Source organism: Cyprinus carpio, chromosome A7, assembly GCF_018340385.1.
Source record: "Cyprinus carpio isolate SPL01 chromosome A7, ASM1834038v1, whole genome shotgun sequence".
NCBI lineage: Eukaryota > Metazoa > Chordata > Actinopteri > Cypriniformes > Cyprinidae > Cyprinus > Cyprinus carpio.
Genome location: NC_056578.1, coordinates 33,652,257 through 33,674,965, shown reverse-complemented (window position 1 = coordinate 33,674,965; position 22,709 = coordinate 33,652,257). Strand labels below are relative to the sequence as shown.

At 40.4% G+C, this 22,709-nt stretch overlaps 1 protein-coding gene across 1 annotated transcript in view; it reads right to left on the bottom strand.

Moving 5' to 3' along the window:
• The window catches only part of LOC122145793 (semaphorin-5B-like), a 124,243-nt gene that overhangs the window by 13,097 nt on the left and 88,437 nt on the right, over positions 1-22,709 (bottom strand). Inside the window, exon 2 of the mRNA XM_042761386.1 lies at positions 6,176-6,321. Coding sequence (XP_042617320.1) covers positions 6,176-6,321 — 146 coding nt within the window. The remainder of the gene's footprint in view (positions 1-6,175; positions 6,322-22,709) is intronic.

Here is a 22,709-nt window from a genome sequence, read left to right as displayed (position 1 = left end):
GCGGCTTTTGAATACGCCCACACAACAGAAGACAACGCAGCGAGACTGTTCTTCAAGTTTTTATTATTTTACTGTTTGCTTCGCGATGAGAGGAATAAGACATAAATCACCCCAAAAAGATGTGATGTGGTTGAGGATTTGAGATTTGGATTTCCTCAGAAAAAAAGAATGAAGCACTTTATTCAGCAGAGTTCATAAACATGAGTAAGTCTCTTTCTATTTATTTATATACTTGTACTAGTTTTCACATAACGTGTAAAAATTTTACTACTTAGACTTTTTCCAAAGACTTTTTCCAAACTATAATTCCTGACTAAATGTATAATCAAGTGAAATATTATGAAGTTTCAATAACAATATACACTACTATACCATTCAAAAGCTTGATGTAAATAAGATAAATGTAACAATAAATGTAACTGTAACAAATGTAACAATCATTGCTGTTCTTTCAATTTATCCCCCCCTAAAAAACCTAAAAAAAAAATATTCTCAGCTCTTTTCAACATTAATAATATAATAATAATAATAATAATAATGATAATAATAAACAATAAATGTTTTTTTGTAGAAAATAAGATTGTTAAAAGGATTTCTGAAGGATTTTGTGACTGGAGTAATGATGCAAAAAATTCAGTTTGAAAGTCAGCTTTGATTTTTCCTAATAAACTGTTTAACTGCACTCACAAGTGAATATTAAATTATGTTGTGGGATAATAAAAAATATTCTAAATAAACTACAAACATAAAATTTATCTATTCATCTATTTAGTCCTCACATTCTTTCTTGTAACTCATCCCTCTCAGTGACACAGCTGACTGAATGGCTCATTATGCAGCTCATTATGCAGGCCTTTGTCTTCTCAGGTGTGAATTCATGATAGTTGACGCCTACTCGCATATGACTTTTACCAACAAAAAGTGTCTTAGAAAATTTAAATCAATATATTGTTTTTCTGTAAGTGAGTAAACAAGATGATTTTCACATCATTTAGAAAAAAAAAAAAATCTAGGCTACAAGCTCCAGTTCTCAAAATTCCTGGGAACCAATTTTCTATATGTGTTTTATTGCCTTTTTCAAGTGATTTAACATTTTTTAGTTTTTCACTAACCACGCATAACATTTTTTTTTCTCAAAAAAACACAATCATGTACATACATGCTGCTCACATATTATTATAGCCTAGTTTGTGCTGATTACAGTGAGATTAGACTTTAGCCATTTAGATATTTATAAGAAACTGAAAAAAAGCACAAATGTCAGGGCATGACAAAACTTCTCCAGGCCCCAAAAATACCCTTAGACTCCAGAGGGTTAATGACTTAGACTATTCTGTTTATCAACAATATTACCAAGTATTTTCTTATGGTTCAGACAGGTTTGGTCACTATGAAGGTATTCAATAAACAAACTGAAATAAAATCAGGAAGAGACAGAGGGAGAAGGAAGGGCTTTCCTTATTTAGTGTAAGCTAGGAGATATGATTAAGCAGTTGTCACTTGTTAAAGTGACACAGCAGGATCATAAACCTAGGGAGACTTTTAGCTGCACTAGCAGGGAAACATCAAACACCTTAAGGTAATAAACAGAAACAATAGGAAATGTTTCTAGTCTACTCAGGGGCCTGGTGTAAGGAGGGTAATAGAAGAGACAGGAATTAGGCTACTAAAACCTGTACAGCTCATTAAGGGGACAACAGTTGCTAGAACTGATCTAACCTATACCGAGAGGAAAGATGGTGATGGTCAAATAACTAAAATGAGGTAAAAGTACAGGTACAATGAAAATGTCCTAATAGCTTTAGGAAACTAAAAGGAATAATACAAATAAACAAATTGATTTAATTGAATCTCAACTTAGCTGAATCTGTACATTCAAGCTAAAAAGTAAATGAATGAAATGAAATCATAGAGAGGTAGAATAAAGTCAAAATAAAAATAACACAAATAGAACCAACGTATGTGAGGAGGGGCCAACCTGAATCTAAACAGAAGGTGATAGCACAGACAGGAAGTGAAGCCTAGAGTGAGAGGGGGAGAGAGAGAGAGACAGAGAGAGAGAGAGGAGTGGTTCACACCTTGCACTCACACAGTGTCAGTAAGTCAGATGCTTAAAGCTAACAGTTGAGGTAAAGGGCTTAGTTAGCTTATGCCTGTTCGGCTGTTAAAGAGTTAGCTTTAGCTATACACAGTTGTTTGTTTACACAAGGGTCTGTGGGTCTGCTGTTATCAGATTGAACCAGAAGAGGCTGCTCTCAACTTCCGGGATCAGATGTTGCTAAGAGACCAATGCAGGCTTACAACATGTGCAAGAGGAGCAGAACTTGCACTGCTGTAAACCTGCTTGAGAAACTCATGCGCCGTCAGTTATGACGTATCACATATAACTTAATACACAAATCAAAACAGCGCATTGACTTTACAGACAATGGCAAGTTACTAGTTAGCTAGGCTAGAATTATGCTATTCAATTGCATCACTTCAATAACTACAATGATACGCAATGGTTACAAGAAAACCTTAACTCAGGGAGATGAGGACCATCACTCAAATCACCATTTAAACTAAATATCCTGTAACAAGGTTTCTTCGTCACCCAGTTTTAATATCACTGCAAGTGGGAATTCTTCACCCCACAGATTAATTTGTGCCACTAATCTAAGAATTCTTCATCAAAGAAGACTTACACATTTAAGGCTAAAATGGGGATTTCTTCACCCAACATCCAACAGATTTAATCTAAAACTCTATATGTGCTGCCGATCTAGTCAAATATGGGGCTTATGCTGTTCAACACTGAAAGTGGGGATTCTTCACCCAAGATCAGATAACTTTAGTATAAAACTATTTATACGTGGATATACGTATATCTTGGATTTCTTCACCAGATATATGGGACTTATGTGATTGTTGCAACAATTTTGATCGAGATTTTAAAAACTCCCATACATAACATAAGGCCTTAATTTTAAGATAAGCGAGGAACATTGCTCGCTATCTTCTTTGCGCTAAAAGAGGGTTTCTCAATTTAGGGCGGTTAAAATTGCAATGAGACTATAAAAGATTTAGCCATTTTATAGGGTCAAATTTTACAAACTGCAGTTAACTTAAGTCATTAACAGTGGCTGGTTTCAGAGTGAGGAACTCGAGAACTATTAAGGCTCGGAACGTCGGCGTGTATAGCCTACACATTCATTCACAAAAACCCGCGGTTGGATAGTAGTCTTGGTTTGATTGAACACACATAAGAAACACACCACAGTTACCGAGTCTACTCACAGAACTAGGTTTTAAATGTTGCTCTAAATTCTCCACCAATCTATAGTAAATTAAGCTCAAAGTGAGATGAACATAATTAATCATAACGGGTTACTATTAATTATATTCATCTTCAGGAATTACTTGTAGCATTATAGCATTAATAGTACAATAAAATAATTTGTTCGTCCGCAGGATGGACAGTGTTAATCATCTATTGACTCGAAGTAAAATTATTTCTCTGGCCATGAAAAATAATTTTACTACTAATACATTGCTCCCAGAGCATGTAACAAAACCGGAACATTAACGTGACCTCGTCCTGTGAGCAGCAAACACAGACAACCAAGTGTGATACATATTGATGTTTATTAAACTCCACTACAGGGGAACATGCAACATCTGACTAGACACAAACATACACACATTAAAAATAGATGCCAACGCAAGGAAAGCATGGATAGAGAGTGAGAGAGTGAGAGAGAGAGAGAGAGAGAGAGAGAGAGCACACTGTAGAGAGAGTTAGTGCTCGTGCGCAAGAGAGTAGAGAGTAATAGTAGTATTTACTCATCAGCTAATCACAACCTGTTAAGAACCATCAAAGAATCACATCACCTTAAATAAAAGGGGTCAAAGCCTAGAAGCGCATCTAAATAGTTAACAAGCGGTTATTTGCATTGGTTCTGTAGGTGCTGAGTAAAGTGTCCTGTTGCATGTATAATGTGTAGATTCCTGTTGAAATCATGGGGAAACCATGGCAGGACCAAACCAAAACTACTATCAGGGAAAGTAATACTGGTCAACTTATATCTATAGTAGTGGTCGTGATCTCTGACTAGTAGAGTTGGGTATAGTTTGAATTTTATCGATTCCGATTCCGATAATGCTTATCGATTCCGGTTCTTATCGATTCCTAGTTTCGATTCCAATAAGATAAAAAATCCAATACAAAAAAAAAATAAAAATAAGTCAAACATTTAGATGTCAAACATGTATTCTGTCTTTTTACAAAGCATTCTGTTGCAGCTGAATAACATGAGCAAAAATTAGCAGCCTAAAAAACACTGCAAGAGGAATTTTGCCTGTGCTTAAAAAAAAAAAAAACATACCAAAAACAACTAGATTAATATAAATTTCAAATATTAAAGTGTTAAAGACAAGTAAACAGTCAATAATAAGATATGAACAAACAAATCAATTAGCAATATCATAAATAAATACAACTAAGCAATTTCAGGTACAGAAACTGTAATTAAAAGTTTAAAAACACTGCATAGTTTTCTTTTTATAAATAAATTATAGATTAATCAATTAAAGATATTAAATATGTTCAGTCAAGATCAGTGAATTATTTTCTTTTGTTCTTTGATTAACATTAATGACAGGCAATGCATTTATTAGGCAGTTGTCTCTTTAATCAAAAATACTGTACATGTGTGTTTTCTTTCTCATCTGTTTACATTCACATAAGACAAAAACGGCTGTGTTTATGACGATATACTGATGTAGTTTTCTGTATATTGGTCGACATATATGAAAGAAGCCAGTTTCGGCTCGGAACAACCTTTCCTACGGTGGAAATACATGGAACGGTCCGAGAACGGACACAAACCGGGCGCAAATTCTTTCTGTTCCTGCACTTAATCGGTTTTAATCAAATCAAAATGCACGTGTCTTATCGAATACCCGGTTCTTGGAAATTTTAAACCGGTTCTAAAATGGAACCGGTTTTCGATACCCAACCCTACTGACTAGAAATAATGTTGCTTTATTCAAGTGTGTACAAATCTAAGGGGCTAATTAAAAGTACTTTTAGAATGAGCAAGCATAGGAGCAGCTGTCTAAAGTATTAGCCAATTACCTCTGTCTAATAACCAAGACTGACGAGAATGTGACCATAAAATACACTAAGGCCGAAGCAGTATCTTACAGCGACATGAGCACCTGAATGAACGAGTACAATAATATTAGAGAATAAATCGAATAATCAGATGTCAGAATAATAATAATTAGAAATGGTCAAGCAACCAATTTGTATGACAATCTAAATTCGAGTTCATAAAATGGAGTCAGATTAGAATCGAACTTAAAATAGAATAACTTTGTGTGCTGAAAAGACTGAACACACAAGAAACCTTCAGCCAGCACTGGATTGTCAGGGGATCTGGAAGGAGGAACCAATTGCAGTGTGAGATAACAAGGGTTTATTGACAAAACAGACTGATACAAGAGGGTAGTGAAGTGCACAAGCGATACCACAACAGGAACACAGTAAACAGAAACCGCTAGGGAAGGCCACTGGGACAGCCTCAGACATCAATTGGCAGAATACTATGCAACAGAGGGGGCAGTAAGACCAGGCTGATGGAGAAGACCACACAAGGCACCATAGAGCAGAGCTCAGATACTTGTAGACCGCCAACTCTGAAGCAGACCAAGTGCCAGGCAGGAAGAACCAGTGGCAGGACAAACAGGAACAGGTCAGAAACTCTGACACAAGACTAGACAGGACAAAGCTCCAGAACACAAATTAAACCCAAGACAAGGGGGAAAAAAATAAACCAAAGAACTAAGAGTAAAGTAACAAAATAAGTAAGAAATAATTACCAATTTAACCAACTTAAAGAATATCAAACAACACCAAGAATCAGGACTAAAAATAAATAAATAAATATTATAAGTAAAAGCAAAAAGCAAGAACAAACAGATTACTAAAACAAGGAGCAAGACAATAACATGGAACTACAAGGAATAGACAAAACAAGGGCACAAGACCAACCAGGCAGTGGACCTTACATCATTAATGCATTACCTATGTTAACAAATGTCACCATAAAGTGTTTCTACAGTATATAAATAAAAAAGATAGACAATTAAGAAAAGTGGAACATTCACTACAAGAAAAAAGAGAGCTCACCATCTTCCTCTTTGATAAATTAGCAGTATCCACAGCGATGACTGCATCTCGTGCACCAAGGTAGAGCATCCCAGACACATGGTCCAACAGGAAGATGCTGAAGTTTTTTATGCCGCTAAAATCAGGGGAACCAAGCCTAGAAATGTCTGCTGAGAAAAAGAAATTAGCATGGATTAAATCTCAGATATTTATCATAGCAATTTTCCATTTCAAATTAATTCTTAGTAATATATTTTAAAAATAAAAACAGACACTTTCTTTATTTCTTCATTCTTGCACACACAGACCTTAGAATCTATTCATTCTAGCATAATGAAATTTACTACACCCTATACCCTAACCCTCACACAAACCTATTGATTTCATTAAACCTGATTCATGAATATGACTCAAAATATGATTAATGAACCTTTCAAGTAGTAAAGACTATTTCAAATGCCATTACAAATTGGTTTTACTATATAGTGAGGATATTTTCTTAGCCAAACATTTACATACATTCTGAATGTCTGTTTAGCATTGGTGAGGATTAGTTATTTCTATTCAGATATGTATATTAGTATGTGGGTTGAGGCTCTGAAATTTTAATGCTGTTTAAGATGTTTTATATCTGGTGCCCATGACGAATTTGATACAGCATCTGCACTACACTGCATTTAATCTGTTCCTCTATATTTTAAATGTGAAACACTCATTTGCTCCATTATTGTAATCATAACCTTGTCTATGTATTCAAGAGAACAGAGAAATATATACAGAAACAGCAAGAGAAGGAGGATGGCAGAGAAGATTTGAGAAAAGAGGACGACTCACACTCATCTTGTAGTGTGATATGAGTGTCAGAGTATCACAGTAAGTGACACTAAAAAACATAAAAGTCGGATCTGATTCTGTACAAGTTGTTCTCACCATGAAACAAACAGAAATGTTATGTACTAAATTAATGCTCATTTCTAGAGCAGTTCAGGCTGTTAATATCATGTTTCCCCTCTGTTCAGTAGCGGAAATCATGAGACAACATTAAACAGAGATTCTCCTACTCTCAATCTCTGAGTAAATCATCCAACAGGTCTTATTTTATTTGCACACATACTCTTTGTAGTTCAGGCCTTCATATAAATATTTGGACAAAATTCTACACCACACTAAAAACAATCCCTATTTATGAGGGCATATTCAAACCAAGATGGCTGTTTGGTGTGAAAATTTGGTGCGATAAACATTTTATTTAAATGATGGCAGTTAATCCATCTGTTCAGACTGACAAGAACTTTTGAATGCCATCAATGTGACAGATTTTCTACAAAGAGGTGAAAAAAATCTGAACGGCTGTTTGAAAATGTGTAAATGTTAAGACTTCGCTGTGACAAGCAGATGTCAGAAATATAAAGTGTGTTTGTTTTTATTGCAACATTCTGAATACTGAAGACACAAGGCAATTATGTCAAATATCAGTCATAGCATATAAAATACTGAAGCAAACATAAGAATATTAATAAAAAAAGAAAATAAAAACAAAAACAATACTAATAGGGCATATCAGCATCTTGATAAGCAGTTAACATATTATACCACTGTCTTGGCATACTGCTGCATTTCTGCTTTTCCATAATTGCCACCTACCAGAGTGAAATTGCATTGTCTTCTAGCCATATGCCATTTTATTTGCATTGGTCTGAAGAGACTGGAGTTGTCAACAACAATTGATACCGGCATTGACAAGCATATTTCTGCAAGGGGTTTAAGATACCCCCAACTCTAGTTTAAACAAGCACAAAGACATTTTTATCTGTCATAACTTCTGAAAAGAAATAGCACAGACTGGCAGGGCCGCATTAAGACCTGGCTGGGCCCCGTGGCTATGACTAACTGCATGGCCCCCATCACAATAATGATATATAGTTTAAAATAGGATTTTTATCCAATAAATTTTTTTGATGCATTGCAATTTCGTAATTCTTGTTACCAATTCCAATATAAAAAAAAAAAAAAAAAAATTCTAACCTATTTAAAAACAAACTAACTGAAGACAAGTAAACAATCATAAATTACAACAGAACAAAGAAATCAACCTACAAACACTTACAGCACTGAATAAGAAGTATTAAATAGACTAGACTACAAATAGACTGAATAATCTTCACTGTATAAATTCAATATACATTCTTATTTATTTTACAAAAGCGATTCGGTCAAGGACAGTGAGTGATTTTCTTTCTAATGTTTAATTTACATCATTTACATCATTTACACAAATGGCAACAACAGCTATATTATGCTGCTTTGGAGGAATAGTTCACCCAAAAATTAAAGGGGTCATATGATGCGATTTAAAAAATGTTCTTTCTCTTTGGAGTGTTACAAGCTTTTGGTGCATGAAGAAGATCTGTAAAGTTGCAAAGACTAAAGTCTCAAATCCAAAGAGATATTCTTTATCAAAGTTAAGTCTCTGCACGCCCCCGTAAAACGGCTGATTCAAAAACTCCCCACATCTCTACATCACTATGTGGAAATATTTGCATAATGAAGCCCAAATGTTCACGCAAAGAAAGAAGGCATGGTTTCAGTAACTGCAGTTAGTGTTGAAGCAGCCATGTCAGGGAGATGTTTGTATCTAGGCGAAAGCAAAAGCACTTTATTTGGCCTTCCGAAAGTAGATGCATTTAGGAATCTTTAAGATTACTTACAACAGAACAGCAACACATTTTATGGACGAACGAGGATGTAATTCTGACTTTGCTAGGACAATCTGTCGCTTCTGAATCAGCTACTGTAAGTATGTTGTGTTATTAAAGTATTTGCTATTTACTGTTCAAATGCGGAGTTTTGCGCATCTGTGTGTGCGTGCACGCATGCATGTGTGTGAGAGAGAGAGAGACAGGGTCACACAGTGGAGTCAGCTGTCTTAACCGTCAACCATGGCTTGTGTACTGCAAACACATATGAGCATCATGACTGTGTCTGTCACACGTCTATGTTCCCTATTCAGACTTGAACTGATGGTAAAACTAACATAGAGGACCTACAATTATGTACATTATTTGAAAAAATAATGTTTTTTTTTTAACAATAAAGCATGTCAACATATTCTATTACACCAAATAAACAAAATAATGATCTTTGAAAGAGCATCATATGACCCCTTTAAAGTTATGTTGTTCTTCTAAACCTGTATGAGTTTCCTTCTGCTGTTGAATGCAAAAGTATATATTTGGAACAATACCCTAACCAAACAGTTTCTGTGCCCCCATGACTTCCATCGTCTGAAAAAAGATAATAATAATAAATGAGTCAACAGGGACCAGAAACTTTCTGGTGATTACGAATATTCTTTAAAATATCTTCTTTTAAGTTGAGGAGAACAAAGAAATTCATACAGGTTCAGAACAACTTGAAACTGAGTAAATGATGAAAGTATTTACATTTTTTTGGTGAATATTCCTTTAAAAATCTCATCATATAATGCCAGGATTACATATAGCTGACTAGTGCACATGCATCTTTAACTATTAACATTCATTTAAGACACAAATAACTGTGTTGACGAGGAGACATAACTATGTGTATTTGAACGTTTAAACACAAGGCGTGAAAAATAACTCTTAGTTTAGTCAGGCCCTGTACGAGCAGGTGCGCACCTGAAACCTAACACGTGCATTTGCCAAAATGAATTTTACCCCACTGCTTAATGTCCCTGAACAATTATATAAGTCTTTAAACTACAATGGTTAAAATGTGTTTAAATGAAAAGCTTACATAATGACACGCAAAAATAATTTCTCAACCCATAAGCGAATATACTAGGCTTATAGAGTTTGTTCAAACTCAAAAAAAGCAATAGTCTATACATCCATCAAGTTAATAATTTAACCTAAAATCGGTGGGGACAATGATGCTGTTTTTATCTGCTCCATATGTCCGGTCCATTTGCTGTTTCACAACTCCCACTCCATCATGCAGTTTTAGTAAAATAAACTGTGGATTTTAGTGACTAACTCATGTTTTCCCCTCTCTCACTATTATTTTCTTTTTTTTAGAATAGTTGACATTTTTACTTATCGAAGATTGTTCTTATCATGACAAAATCAAGATAACACAAGAAAAAACTGAAATCAGGACAACGCAGATATTAGACGCAGCGATTACCTGATAGGAGATAGCCTACGTGCACAGGTAGTTCAAAAGTAAAATATAGAATGAATGCATTTGATTGGTAAACCAAGTTCAATCACTAAAACACTGTCTTATGGCACCGATGCTGATGGCGGCCTCCGTGGCATGCTCTGCAGTTGTTTTTGTGTTTTTGTTAGTTTGTCCTGCAATCAGTTTCACCAGAGACAAATTGCTGGACATTCGGCACTACACATCACCCGATATATTATGGTTTTCGACTATTCTGATGTTTTACTGGACATAGTAGTTGGCGGAGCAGCTGCGCTGATCACGTGCTTCAGGACGCGCAGACGGGGAAGAAAGCCAGCACGCTTTTGAAGCTCAGGAAGCACCTATTTTGAACGTCATTGCCTAGCATCCATCTGGCGAACCTCCGCTCTCTACCCAACAAAACAGACAAACTCTTTCTGCTCTCCCAGACAAATAAGGATTGGCTAAATGACGCCATTCCAGACAGCGCGCTCCATCTGTGGGGCTTTCAGCTGTTCAGAGTGGACTTGCGAGGCTGAATCAATGGGGAAATTGCGCGGCTGCAAAACATGCTTTTACATCAACGAAAGGTGGAGTACAGATGTAACAGTGTTAAAGAATATGTGCTGTTCAGATCTAGAAGCGCTCTTCATAAACTGCAAGCCGTTCTATTTGCCGTGGGAGTTTCACTCGTTCATTCTGGTTACTGTTTACATTCCTCCGCAAGCGCACATGAGCTCAGCTTTTCTGAAACTCGCTGATCAGATCACAGAGACAGAACAACAACACCCGGACTCTGTTTTAATCATTTTTGGGTCCCACCAGAGACCAAATCTTTCCTGCAAACTGACAAAATACAGAAAGCACATCACATGTCCCACCAGAGACAGTAATATATTGGATCACTGTTACACCACAATAAAGGATGCATATCACTCTGTTCCATGGGCAGCTTTAGGACACTCTGATCACTGTTTGGTTTATATTGTACCGACCTACAGGCAGAAACTGAAATCAGCTAAACCTGTATTAAGGACTGTAAAAAGATGCACTAATGAAGCAGAGCAGGATTTACAAGCTTGTTTTGACCTCACTGATCGGAGTGTTTTCGAAGCTGCTGCCACCGATCTGGACGGGCTCACAGAGACTGTATCATCATATATCAGTTTCTGTGAAGATAAGTGCATTCCTACCAGGACTCATCTAACTTACAACAATGAAAAACGTCTCCAGGTTATGTATGTAACCATGGTTCCCCGAGGGAATGAGACGCTGTGTCGAGAAAACACTTTGGGAATGCCCCTGCGTGACTGCATTCTGAAGTACGTGTAAAACAGCCCAATGGAGCAGCGGGACGTAACAAGCGGGATGACGTGAGCAACCAGGAAGTTTAAGTATAAGCGCATCCGACAGACGTGCAAGTTAGCTTCGATGAAGTAGCGCCTGCAGGAATGCAGGGAGTATGGCAAAGAGACACAGCGTCTGGTTCCCTCGGGGAACCATGCTTACATACGTAACCTGGAGACGTTCCCCTTCAGGAACTCGAGGTGCGTCGAGAAAACGCTTTGGAAACGAGAATACCCACTGCGCCATATGAGCAAGTCCCTGCCTGTGTGTGTATTTCTTGAGCACATCACGAAGAGAGAACTTGGGACCCTGGGGTAGATGCCAGGTCTAGGTTTATAGAAGCAGACAAAGGTGTGCGGAGAGGACCAGCCCGCTGCAGCACAAATGTCCTGCAAGGCTACACCCAAGTTGAAAGCCTTGGAGGCTGCCACACTCCTGGTCGAGTGCGCTCTGTCCCCCATAGGGGGTGGGAGGCCAGAGTACTCATAGGCCAGTGAGATGGCCTCGACCACCCACCTACTCATAGTCTGCTTGGTCGCCGGAGATCCTTTCTTTGGTGGACCAAAACAAACAAACAGCTGATCTGCCTTATGCCATGGGGCAGCTCTGTGTGTGTAGGCATCCAGTGCTCGAACTGGACAGAGCAGATTAAGCCTTTCTTGGCCTACTTCCTGGAACGGAGGAGGACAGAATGCCTGAAGTACTATGGGCCCTGGTGAAGAAGTGTGCACCTTAGGGACATACCCGACCCTCGGGTAAAGGAATGCAAATTCCAGGCACAAAATAGAAAGTACCTGGGGATCCCTGATCCTTTAAGTGAGGAAATAGTGAGGAGAAAAACAGTCTTGAGCATGAGGAACTTGACTGGAACTTCTTCTATGGGTTCAAAGGGGGCAATGCACAAGCCCTCCAGAACCACAGCCAGGTCCCATGAGGGTACCTTAGTGCACTGTACTGGCCTCAGCCTCAGGGAGCCATGGAGGAAACGAGTGACAAGTGGGTGTCTTCCCAATGATTGACCACCCAGAAGGGTGTGGTAAGCAACTAAGGCCGCCACATATACCTTCAAAGTGGAGGGAGATAACCCTGCAGAGAATCACTCCTGCAAAAACTCCAGAACTGTACCAACTGGGCAGTTGACTGGGTCTTGACAACCTCAGTTGAGAGACCAGATGCTAGGAGCTGTGCCCCCTCAGGTGTCATGCCCACATCTTCCACAACTCCGGACGGGGGTAAAGAATGGTGCCCCCTGCCTGAGAGAGGAGGTCCCCCCTGATCAGAATCTCCAGTGGAGAGCTGTTGAGGAGGGACACCAGGTCCGAGAACCATACTCGGGCCAGCCAGAATGGGGCTACTAGCAGCAGACGGACCCAGTCCCAGTGTACTCTCTCCAGAACTCCCAGGAGCAGAACGATTGGGGGAAAAGTGTACAGATGAAGCCTTGGCCACGTCTGCACCATGGCATCCTGGATCCTGGCCATCCAGCATCTCCAGGCAGTTTATGTGCCACGTGAGATGATGGCCTTCCCACAGACCCTGGGCAGAGCAGGCACTCATGACCACCCCCCCAACCCTTGAGAGAGGCATCTGTCATTAGTGTTACAAGACAACAAGGAGCCCCTAACATCGGGCCTTGAGCTAGGAACCAACGTTTCTTCCACATATCCAAGGCACATAAGCATCGCCACGTGACCTTGATCATGCGAAGCGGATTCCCCCTCGGGGAAAATCCCTTGGTTCTGAGCCACCACTGCAAGGGTCTCATGTACAGCAGGCCAGAAGGTATCACGTTGGACGCCGCTGCCATCAGACCCAACAGCCTTTGAAACAGTTTGACAGTGAGTGACTGATCTTCTCTTACTCTTTTGACTGTCGTGAGGATTGATTCGATACGAGCAGGAGACAAACGTGCCTGCAACGTGGTTGAATCCCACAACACACCTAAATGAGTGGTTCTCTGTAGTGGAGAAAGCACACTTTTCTTGATGTTTAGTCTTAACCCCAGCTCTCTCATATGGGCGAGGACAACATCTTGATGCCGAGCCACCATCTGCTCTGATTGAGCTAATATTAACCAATCGTTGATATAATTGAGAATGCGGATGCTCTGGAGTCACAGAAGAGCCAGAGCAGCATCCACACACTTCGTGAAAGTGCGGGTTGAGAGTGATAGGTCAAAGGGAAGAACTCGATATTGGTATGCTTCGCCCCCGAAAGCAAACCTCAGGAACTTCCAGTGTTGAGGAAGGTTAGGGTGGGAAAATACACATCCAGCACCCGTGTGATTAGCACTGGAGTTCCCCAGGGCTGCGTTCTCTCCCCACTGCTGTTCTCCCAGTACACCAACGACTGCACATCTAAATACCCTTCTGTCAAGCTCCTGAAGTTTGCAGACGACACCACACTCATTGGCCTCATTCAGGACGGTGACAAGTCTGCTTACAGACAGGAGGTTAAAGAGCTGGCTGTCTGGTGCAGTCTCAACAACCTTCGCCAGCTGAGGAAGTACAACTTGCCACAGGAGGTGCTGAAACAGTTCTACTCTGCCATCATTGAATCCATCCTCTGCACTTCTATAACTGTCTGGTTCAGCTCAGCTACCAAATCTGACCTCAGAAGACTACAGAGGGTAGTCCGGACTGCTGAGCAAATAATTGGTACAACCCTCCCTCCTATTCAAGAACTGTACTAATCACAAATGAGCAAAAGGACTAGCAAAATCACTCTGGACCCCTCACATCCAGCACACCTCCTCTTTGAACTGCTGCCATCTGTTCGACGCTACAGAGCTCTGAGCACCAGAAAGGGGAGAAAGAGGAACAGTTTCTTCCCTCAGGCAATCCATCTCATGAACACTTGACAATAACTGTGGAACACACAACACTATTTATACACTCACAGACTTATTTATCTAACACACATACTTAGTCTACACTTCAAATTTGCACATAATATACCTGTACATACAAAACTGTCTAGTGTGATATACATGCACATACAATTGTCAATTTGTATATTGTTATTCCTTACTTATTCTATTTTTTATTCTTTTATTATCTGTGTTTTTGTTCTGTCGCTGTCATCCTGTTGCACTGCAGAAGCTTCTGTCACGAAAACAAATTCCTTGTATGTGTAAACATACAAGCTCATTCTGATTCTGATTCTGAGGCTCATTCTTCTAATGGATGAAATTTATGGAAAAACTTTACTAAGTAATATCCCAAAAAAGTGAAGGGCGTGGTGGGGCTCCAAGGGCGATCCGCATTATTGATTTCCGTCAATCTACTCCATAGCCAATGATGGTCCCCCTCCTTAGTAGGGCCCTGGGGCTTTAGCCCCGCCTAGCCCAATGGTTAATGCGGCATTGCAGACTGGACAAGAATGAAACTTCTAGTATGCATGTGTTGACCACCTGTGTTCATTTAGGTTACCAAATGAAGTGTACTTTTAAAAATGTGATCATATCAAAACTGAAGTATACTCTCTGGGTGTTTTTTATGCTGTCATATGGTCGCTAAGGTGCTCTGAGTGTTTGCTTAAGCATCGTTAGGCAGTTGCTTATATTAGGCTTCTAACATTATATCCTTAGTTTTCACCACCACACACGCACATTTGAATATGTGTATGTGCACACTTGTGTAATCGAACATAACACTATTTATAATGTTGTTATATTTAAGATATACCGTGATTCAAATGTGTATGCTCACTACTGTTAATCCTCTCATATTGATTAATGTATAATGTGACAGTAGCAAGTTGTTAGTTCCGTTACACGTCTGTAATTTACATTTAGCAGATGCAAACTGATGTTTGTTTATTCTGTTTATTTCAGAAAGACCACATTTAACACTTTGTGGCCATAATTTGTACAATATCCAGTCTAATTGGAGCAATGTTGTGCCATCTGCTGTGAACCCTAAATACTTCAGATAAAGAGTTGAACAGTGCCCTGTCTCCTGTCATACTTCTTACCGGAGTCCCGTGGTGGATTAGCATCAACACCCCTACCGATCTATAAGTCCCGTTCATTTTGGTCCTGGGAGCCAGATGCTATATTCACTGCGGTGATATGGAGCAACAGAGCCTGCTTCATTCCCCTGATACGACACACGGTGTTCGCACACAGACAAGAGCACGGCAGCTTTCCACACGTTTGCAAGCTTATGATGTAGCCTTGCCGAAGTCTCTCATACCAGACCATGTTCTTCGCAACAGTTCATACCACCTACCAAGGATGGATTCTCCAGCAGCGCAGTTCAACCTCAGTGGACAGGCTGAGCCAGTCTCGACTGTGGAGCAGCTGCCCATGGGTGATCTATCACTGGTGCTGTATGGAGAAGTTTCCGCTATGAGTCATCAGTTGGATGTTGAGAGATCTGTCGGTCAACCTAGCTCTTCAGTAGCTCCTCCGGGGTATCACAGCCCATCCGAGTGTGATTCATTCAGCAGTGGTGCTGCATCGCCCACATTCCAGGTAGATGTACAAGCCCAAACTATTTCACCACCTGTAGTCAGACCGAGGGCTACTGCAGTCTCATCTGTCCTGCTTCCGCATTTAGGCCAGTCATTTCAAGCTCAGACAGCCCACATTGATATTTCTCAGCAGTCAGTTTTGTGGCACGTAACACAAACTACCCTTCCTGTTGCACATGGTACTACTTCGACATACCGTGGTGCTCCCTTATCTGTTCCACATGTAACGCTACAGCAGGCGGTTCTGTTCAGCACAGCAGATTCCACATGTCAGCTTACCTCATTACTACCACATACTGTTACCTCAGTGAAGCTGCCTTTGACCACTACAACATACAGGCCCCTAGTGCCCCCTGTATATCAGTTACAGGCTCACATGCCGAGCCAAGCCACATGGCAGTCATGCGCTGTGTCCGACCCGTATCGCCCTCCGCTACAGACCGCTGGGTATCACCCTGCTCAGCCTCCCGTCCACACTCCTGTGCAGCCCTGGTATCCCCCTTCAGTGGTTTGCCAACCACCACCTTCTTTTCCGGTTTACCAGCCTATGCCTGTTACACCCCAGCTACATCCAGTTCCAGTTCCAGCCTTGCCTAAGCTTGTGAGCGATAGTGAGAGGGAGTTCACAGACCTGAAGATGGCCTTGGATAATCTTCTCAATCCTCACACAGAGCTTACCGAGCACTATAAGTACAGGGTACTGATGGAGCAGATGGTTCTGGAGGAAGCTGGGTTGATTGCACAAGCATGCCGGCATCATATATATAAGGCAGCGATGATAGCATTGCAACGACAGTATGGCCAGCCTCATCAACTAGCACAAACCGAGATCACAGCCCTGCTGAATTCACCTGATATCAGAGTTGGGGATGCAAAGGCCTTTCAGAGTTTTGCAATCAATGTTGACTTGCTAGTTGGTATGCTGATGTCACTTGAGGGGCCACAGGGGCTCTCTTGTACGGGGCATGTCGACAGACTACTCAGTAAGTTGCCCAAACACTACCGAGACAGCTTTACAGAGCATTTACAGTTGCAAGGCCGATTGCACACTGACAGCCTCAATCCATATAACCTGCATGACCTTGCTGACTGGTTGAAGGTAGAGGCAGAAGCACAGCGTTTATCTACCAAGATGGTGCAGCGCTATCAGACAGAGAGAGTACAGGTCGCAGGTGAGGACCGCCAGTCTGTTCCTAAGCCCCATACTCGATCCACTGCAGTCTATCATGGCAGTGATCAGCCCATGGAAGCTAGCACAGGGCAGTCTGTCCATACCAATGCTGCTAATGCTCAGTCATCATCTTACCTGTCGCGGTGTAGCAAAATCACTGAGTGCTCACCTGATTAGATTCTAAAGTGGATAAAAGATGGGAAGAGATGCTGGAAATGTGGAAGCACGAGTCATAAATGGGAGGAATGTACTTTGAGAAAGCCCTACAGGGACTGTGGTAATATACATCTCGGAGTCCTGCATTCCATTGCCTAGGATGGTCCTAACAGTGTGCTGCTGATGACCTCTCACGAGCGAGCATATCTTACTTCTCCCAGTTTGACAGGGCGTGTGTACCTGAAAGTAGTTCCAGTGCTTCTGTGGAGAGGCAAGAGGTCTATTTCGACCTATGCTATCTTGGACGATGGGGATCAGCGGAGTATCATCCTTCCTGTAGCAGTCCAGCAGCTAGGAATTGAAGGAAGAGAAGAGATTATGGCCCTATGCACCATCCGACATGACATCACAGCATTGAAGGGGCAGTCAACTGACTTGCTGCTTTCCCCGCAGTCAAGGCCAGAGGAGAAGCACAGCCTTACAGGTATCTTCACCGCGCCTCTCCTCACCCTTACCGAGCAAACCCTACCCTACCCTGTCAAGAGGCTCCAGCGATGTTATCACCATCTCAGAGGGATCCCCATTCCATCTTTCGACAGTTTCCAACCCCTAATTTTAATCGGTGATATTACCCCAAAGGAGCCCATCAGATTGGGATCAGCCGTCGCTGTACACACGCAGCTCAGTTGGGTCCTCCAGGGACCAAATGGATTGCTCCCTCATCAGATACCTTCCTCGCAGTGTTTGTTCACTTCTCTTACACCACTGAGAGACCCTGTCTATCAGCATGTTGAGTGACTCTCCCAGCTTGATGTCCTTCTGTCTCGCAGCGAGAAAGTGATAACTCGGTCTAAACAGGATCAGATGGCTGCAAACATGTTGGAGACCAGGACGCGATGAGTAGAAGTTGACGGAGTCTGGCGCTACGCTACTCCACTCCTTCGTGCGCCAAACGCTCCACCGCTGAAGGGGACTACGGAATCCATTTTGTCCAGCCTCAGGAAGACTGAGAAACACCCGAGTAGAGACCCTGAGAGGGCTAAGGTGTGCGAAGCTGAGATACAGAAGCTCCTTGACTCAGGGTATGTCGTCAGGGTACCACCAGAAGGCCAGCAGGTAGACAAGGAGTCGTAGTTCATACCACACCACCTCGTGCAGCATAATGGCAAATACAGGTTGGTCTTCAATTGTTCCTTTGCATACCAAGGCATCTCTCTCTTAACCCTCTGAAGTCGATTAATGCGTATATGCGTTTTGGGGTATTTTCTCCTGATAACCCCGAAAAGAACTTAAATTACACTTTCAGTTTTGATCGTACAGATAAGAGCAATACATCAATCGAATCTGTAAAGGGTCTACTTTTTTTTGTATACAGACATAATAACAACAAAACTTTGTGCACTTATATAATAAAGATAACAAACAAGGACTGCTGTCTGCAGCCTTTGTCTGCGCTGATCTTCAGTTAAAAATGCGTCATTAAAATGAACTGTAACTCAGTGAATACTCAACACAGACACATGAGAGAGATATCTATAGAAAGCCTGACATGTCTACTTTTAAACTAAACAAGTGCTGCCGAAAACAAATATTCTGTGATAAAGTAATCCATATGAAAACAACGCGATGTCCGTTTTTCACGTCTCCCTTCATTATCTTCTAATGCGACCCCACCCCCGCGCTGAACACGCTTTTGAGATTCAAATGTTTCACTGAAGCGCGCGGCTTTTGAATACGCCCACACAACAGAAGACAACGCAGCGAGACTGTTCTTCAAGTTTTTATTATTTTACTGTTTGCTTCGCGATGAGAGGAATAAGACATAATTCACCCCAAAAAGATGTGATGTGGTTGAAGATTTGAGATTTGGATTTCCTCAGAAAAAAAGAATGAAGAAGCACTTTATTTCCAGCATCCAGCAGAGATCATAAACATGAGTAAGTCTCTTATTTATTTATATACTTGTACTAGTTTTCACATAACATATAAACATTTTACTAGTTAGACTTTTTCCAAAGACTTTTTCCAAACTATAATTCCTGACTAAATGTATAATCAAGTGAAATATTATGAAGTTTCAGTAACAATATACACTACTATACCATTCAAAAGCTTGATGTAAATAATATAAATGTACCAATAAATGTAACTGTAACAAATGTAATAAACAATGCTGTCCTTTCAATTTATCCCCCCTAAAAAACCTGAAAAAAATATTCTCAGCTCTTTTCAAAATTAATAATAATAATAATGATAATAATAACAATAAATGTTATTTTTTGTAGAAAATAAGATTGTTAAAAGGATTTCTGAAGGATTGTGTGACTGGAGTAATGATGCAAAAAATTCAGTTTGAAAGTCAGCTTTGATTGTTCCTAATAAACTGTTTAACTGCACTCACAAGTCTATATTAAATTATGTTGTGGGATAATTAAATATATTCTAAATAAAGTACAAACATAAAATTATATACATTTATTTTGTCCTCACATTCTTTCTTGTAACTCATCCCTCTCAGTGACACAGCTGACTGAATGGCTCATTATGCAGCTCATTATGCAGGTCTTTGTCTTCTCAGGTGTGAATTCATAATAGTTGACGTCTACTCGCATATGACTTTTACCAACAAAAAGTGTCTTAGAAAATTTAAATCAATATATTGTTTTCTGTAAGTGAGTAAACAAGATGATTTTCACATCATTTAGAAAAAAAAAATTCTAGGCTACAAGCTCCAGTTCTCAAAAGTCCCGGGAACCAATTTTCTGTATGTGTTTTATTGCCTTATTCAAGTGATTTAACATTTTTAGTGTAGCGTGAACCAGACAAATTAAAGATTCGATCGGGAGCCTGGTTGAAACATGAGCCGAATTCCACAGAAAGGCAGGATGTTGTAAATCAACTCCCAGCACCACAGTCTGGTAACCAACTCTTTCACAGAACAGCTTTCAAACATTAACACCATTAGAACAATTATTGACAATTTCAATTCGAAGAAGAGATTGTCTAATTTGGGGCAAGTAATCGAACAGATGGACAGTCTGACCCTCACATGTAAAGCCATGAGATTAAACAAGATCGTTGGATTGACTTCCCCCCACCTAGCAAAACCAGACTGAAATTCTTAAAGAGACCTGTTAACCCCTCTGGTCTCCACAGGACATATCCTTACTCCCCAGAATGGCACAGAGAATGCCTTCCAATGCATATATGCACCAAAATGAACTCAAAAAAGACTTCTAAATGCATATCAGTCCATTGCTTAACTCCATATCATTTATGTAACCGACACATTTGATTTTAATGTTTCTAATCACTTATTGTGTATGTCTTTTTAAAATAACTCTTGAATAGCTTAAGGGATCATATTCATGTTTAGTATGTGTGTGGTTCGAATATTCTTGCTTGAAACGTTTCTGACCATCAGTTATTTGTCAAATGTATCATATTCTTGTTATAGGAATCATGTCCAAATTATACCCTGCAAGAGCGGGAAAAATTCGGACCACGAGCTTGATAAGATAACATATGATTTATGAATGGGTGGGACAGACAATGCAACACCCTGAGAAAAGACAGTATCTAATTGGTCAAGACAACATTTGAGGTGTGGCCAAAATGCCAGTTTAAATACTCAGGACACCATCAAATTTTGCTTTTAGCTTTGCTTGTAGTTTAAGCTTTTAGTCATGCTTTTAGCTTTGCTTGTAGTTTAAGCTTTTAGTCATGCTTTTAGCTTTGAACTTTCGTTTAGCTTTTGCTATCAGTCATGCCGGCTTTTAGCCTGCTTTTAGTCATGCTTTGTCATCACTTTTAGCGTTCTTCGAGCGCCGTTCCAGCGCGCTTCGGCCTGCACGCCTGCTGCTACTTAGCCACGATGAGAAGAAACACCACCACCGACCTAGTCTCGTCAAACTTTACTTCTGTTCTTTTTACTTTAGTTTCTTTTCCGTTTGAGAGTTTCGTGTTCTGAGTTAAGTTTTGTAACGCCGTGTCTCCGAGAGTCTGACCTCGAGTGCCCGTCTGAAACTTCAGCCAGCCCACAACTCCGCATCTTCAGCCAACGCCCACGGGCTTCCCAAGACGTCACTTCAACGACTACTGAACTTCCAGCCAATCAGCAACTTCGGAAAACCCCCTTTTCAGCGACAACAAAAGGGAACCCCGTTAAACAGGCAACGCAAGTAACCTCCAGACTCACATCTGTACTGGTGTTAATCTAATATAATTTTAACCTCATTGAGGAACTCAGTGCGAGGGTTAATTAAGTGATTAAATGGTTGTTCATGTCTATGCAATTTCACGTATTGCTGTAAACTTGGGATTTCACATTTTCATTCTCTTAAACTCATTCTTTCCTAACGTTCTATCCTCCTGCAACTTGTGTGAATGTGTGAGTGCATGTGTTTATGTGTTAGACTAGTTTATATGTCTTAGATTTATCTAATAAAGCCTTATTTATATTGAAAAGAGAAGTATCTTGTGTTTTGTGCTCACAAGTTAATGTCTTAAACTGCCGATCTTGTTACTGTGCTAATTAATAGTGTTTTCACTACACTTTGGATATTAATATCCAGCGCAGATTTGATGTTATACGGCTCGTTCAGTGAATCGCTGGCCGTTTCATTGATCAGCCGTGAAACAGTGATTCTGTTCAAATTCCCTTTAAAATCTTAAATGATTCCCTTTGAGCTAAATTGACCTGTTTCTCTTACATTAGTTTTTCCCTAACCACGCATAACATTTTTTTTCTCAAAAACACAATCATGTACATACATGCTGCTCACATATTATTATAGCGCAGTTTGTGCTCATTACAGTGAGATTAGACTTTAGCCATTTAGATATTTATAAGAAACTGAAAAAAGCACAAATGTCAGGGCATGACAAAACTTCTCCAGGCCCCAAAAATTCCCTTAGACTCCAAAGGGTTAACCAGCAGTTGCTTCCAGGTCATACCCTCGGTGCCTCACCGCTAGGAGTCCTTCTGCGGTTCCGGCTGTACGCAGTCGCCATCAGTGGGGATATACGTGGTATGTTCCACCAAGTGAGACTCCTACCAGAGGACAGACCCCTCCTGAGGTTCATTTGGAGGAACATGCGCAGAAAGGACCCACCGGACGTCTATGAATGGCAAGTCTTGCCTTTCGGGACGACCTGCAGTCCCTGCTGCGTCACCTTTGCGCTGCAGATGCACGTTCGCTGCCAGCAGTTTGGGAATGAAGAAGTGTTGCAGTCCATAGA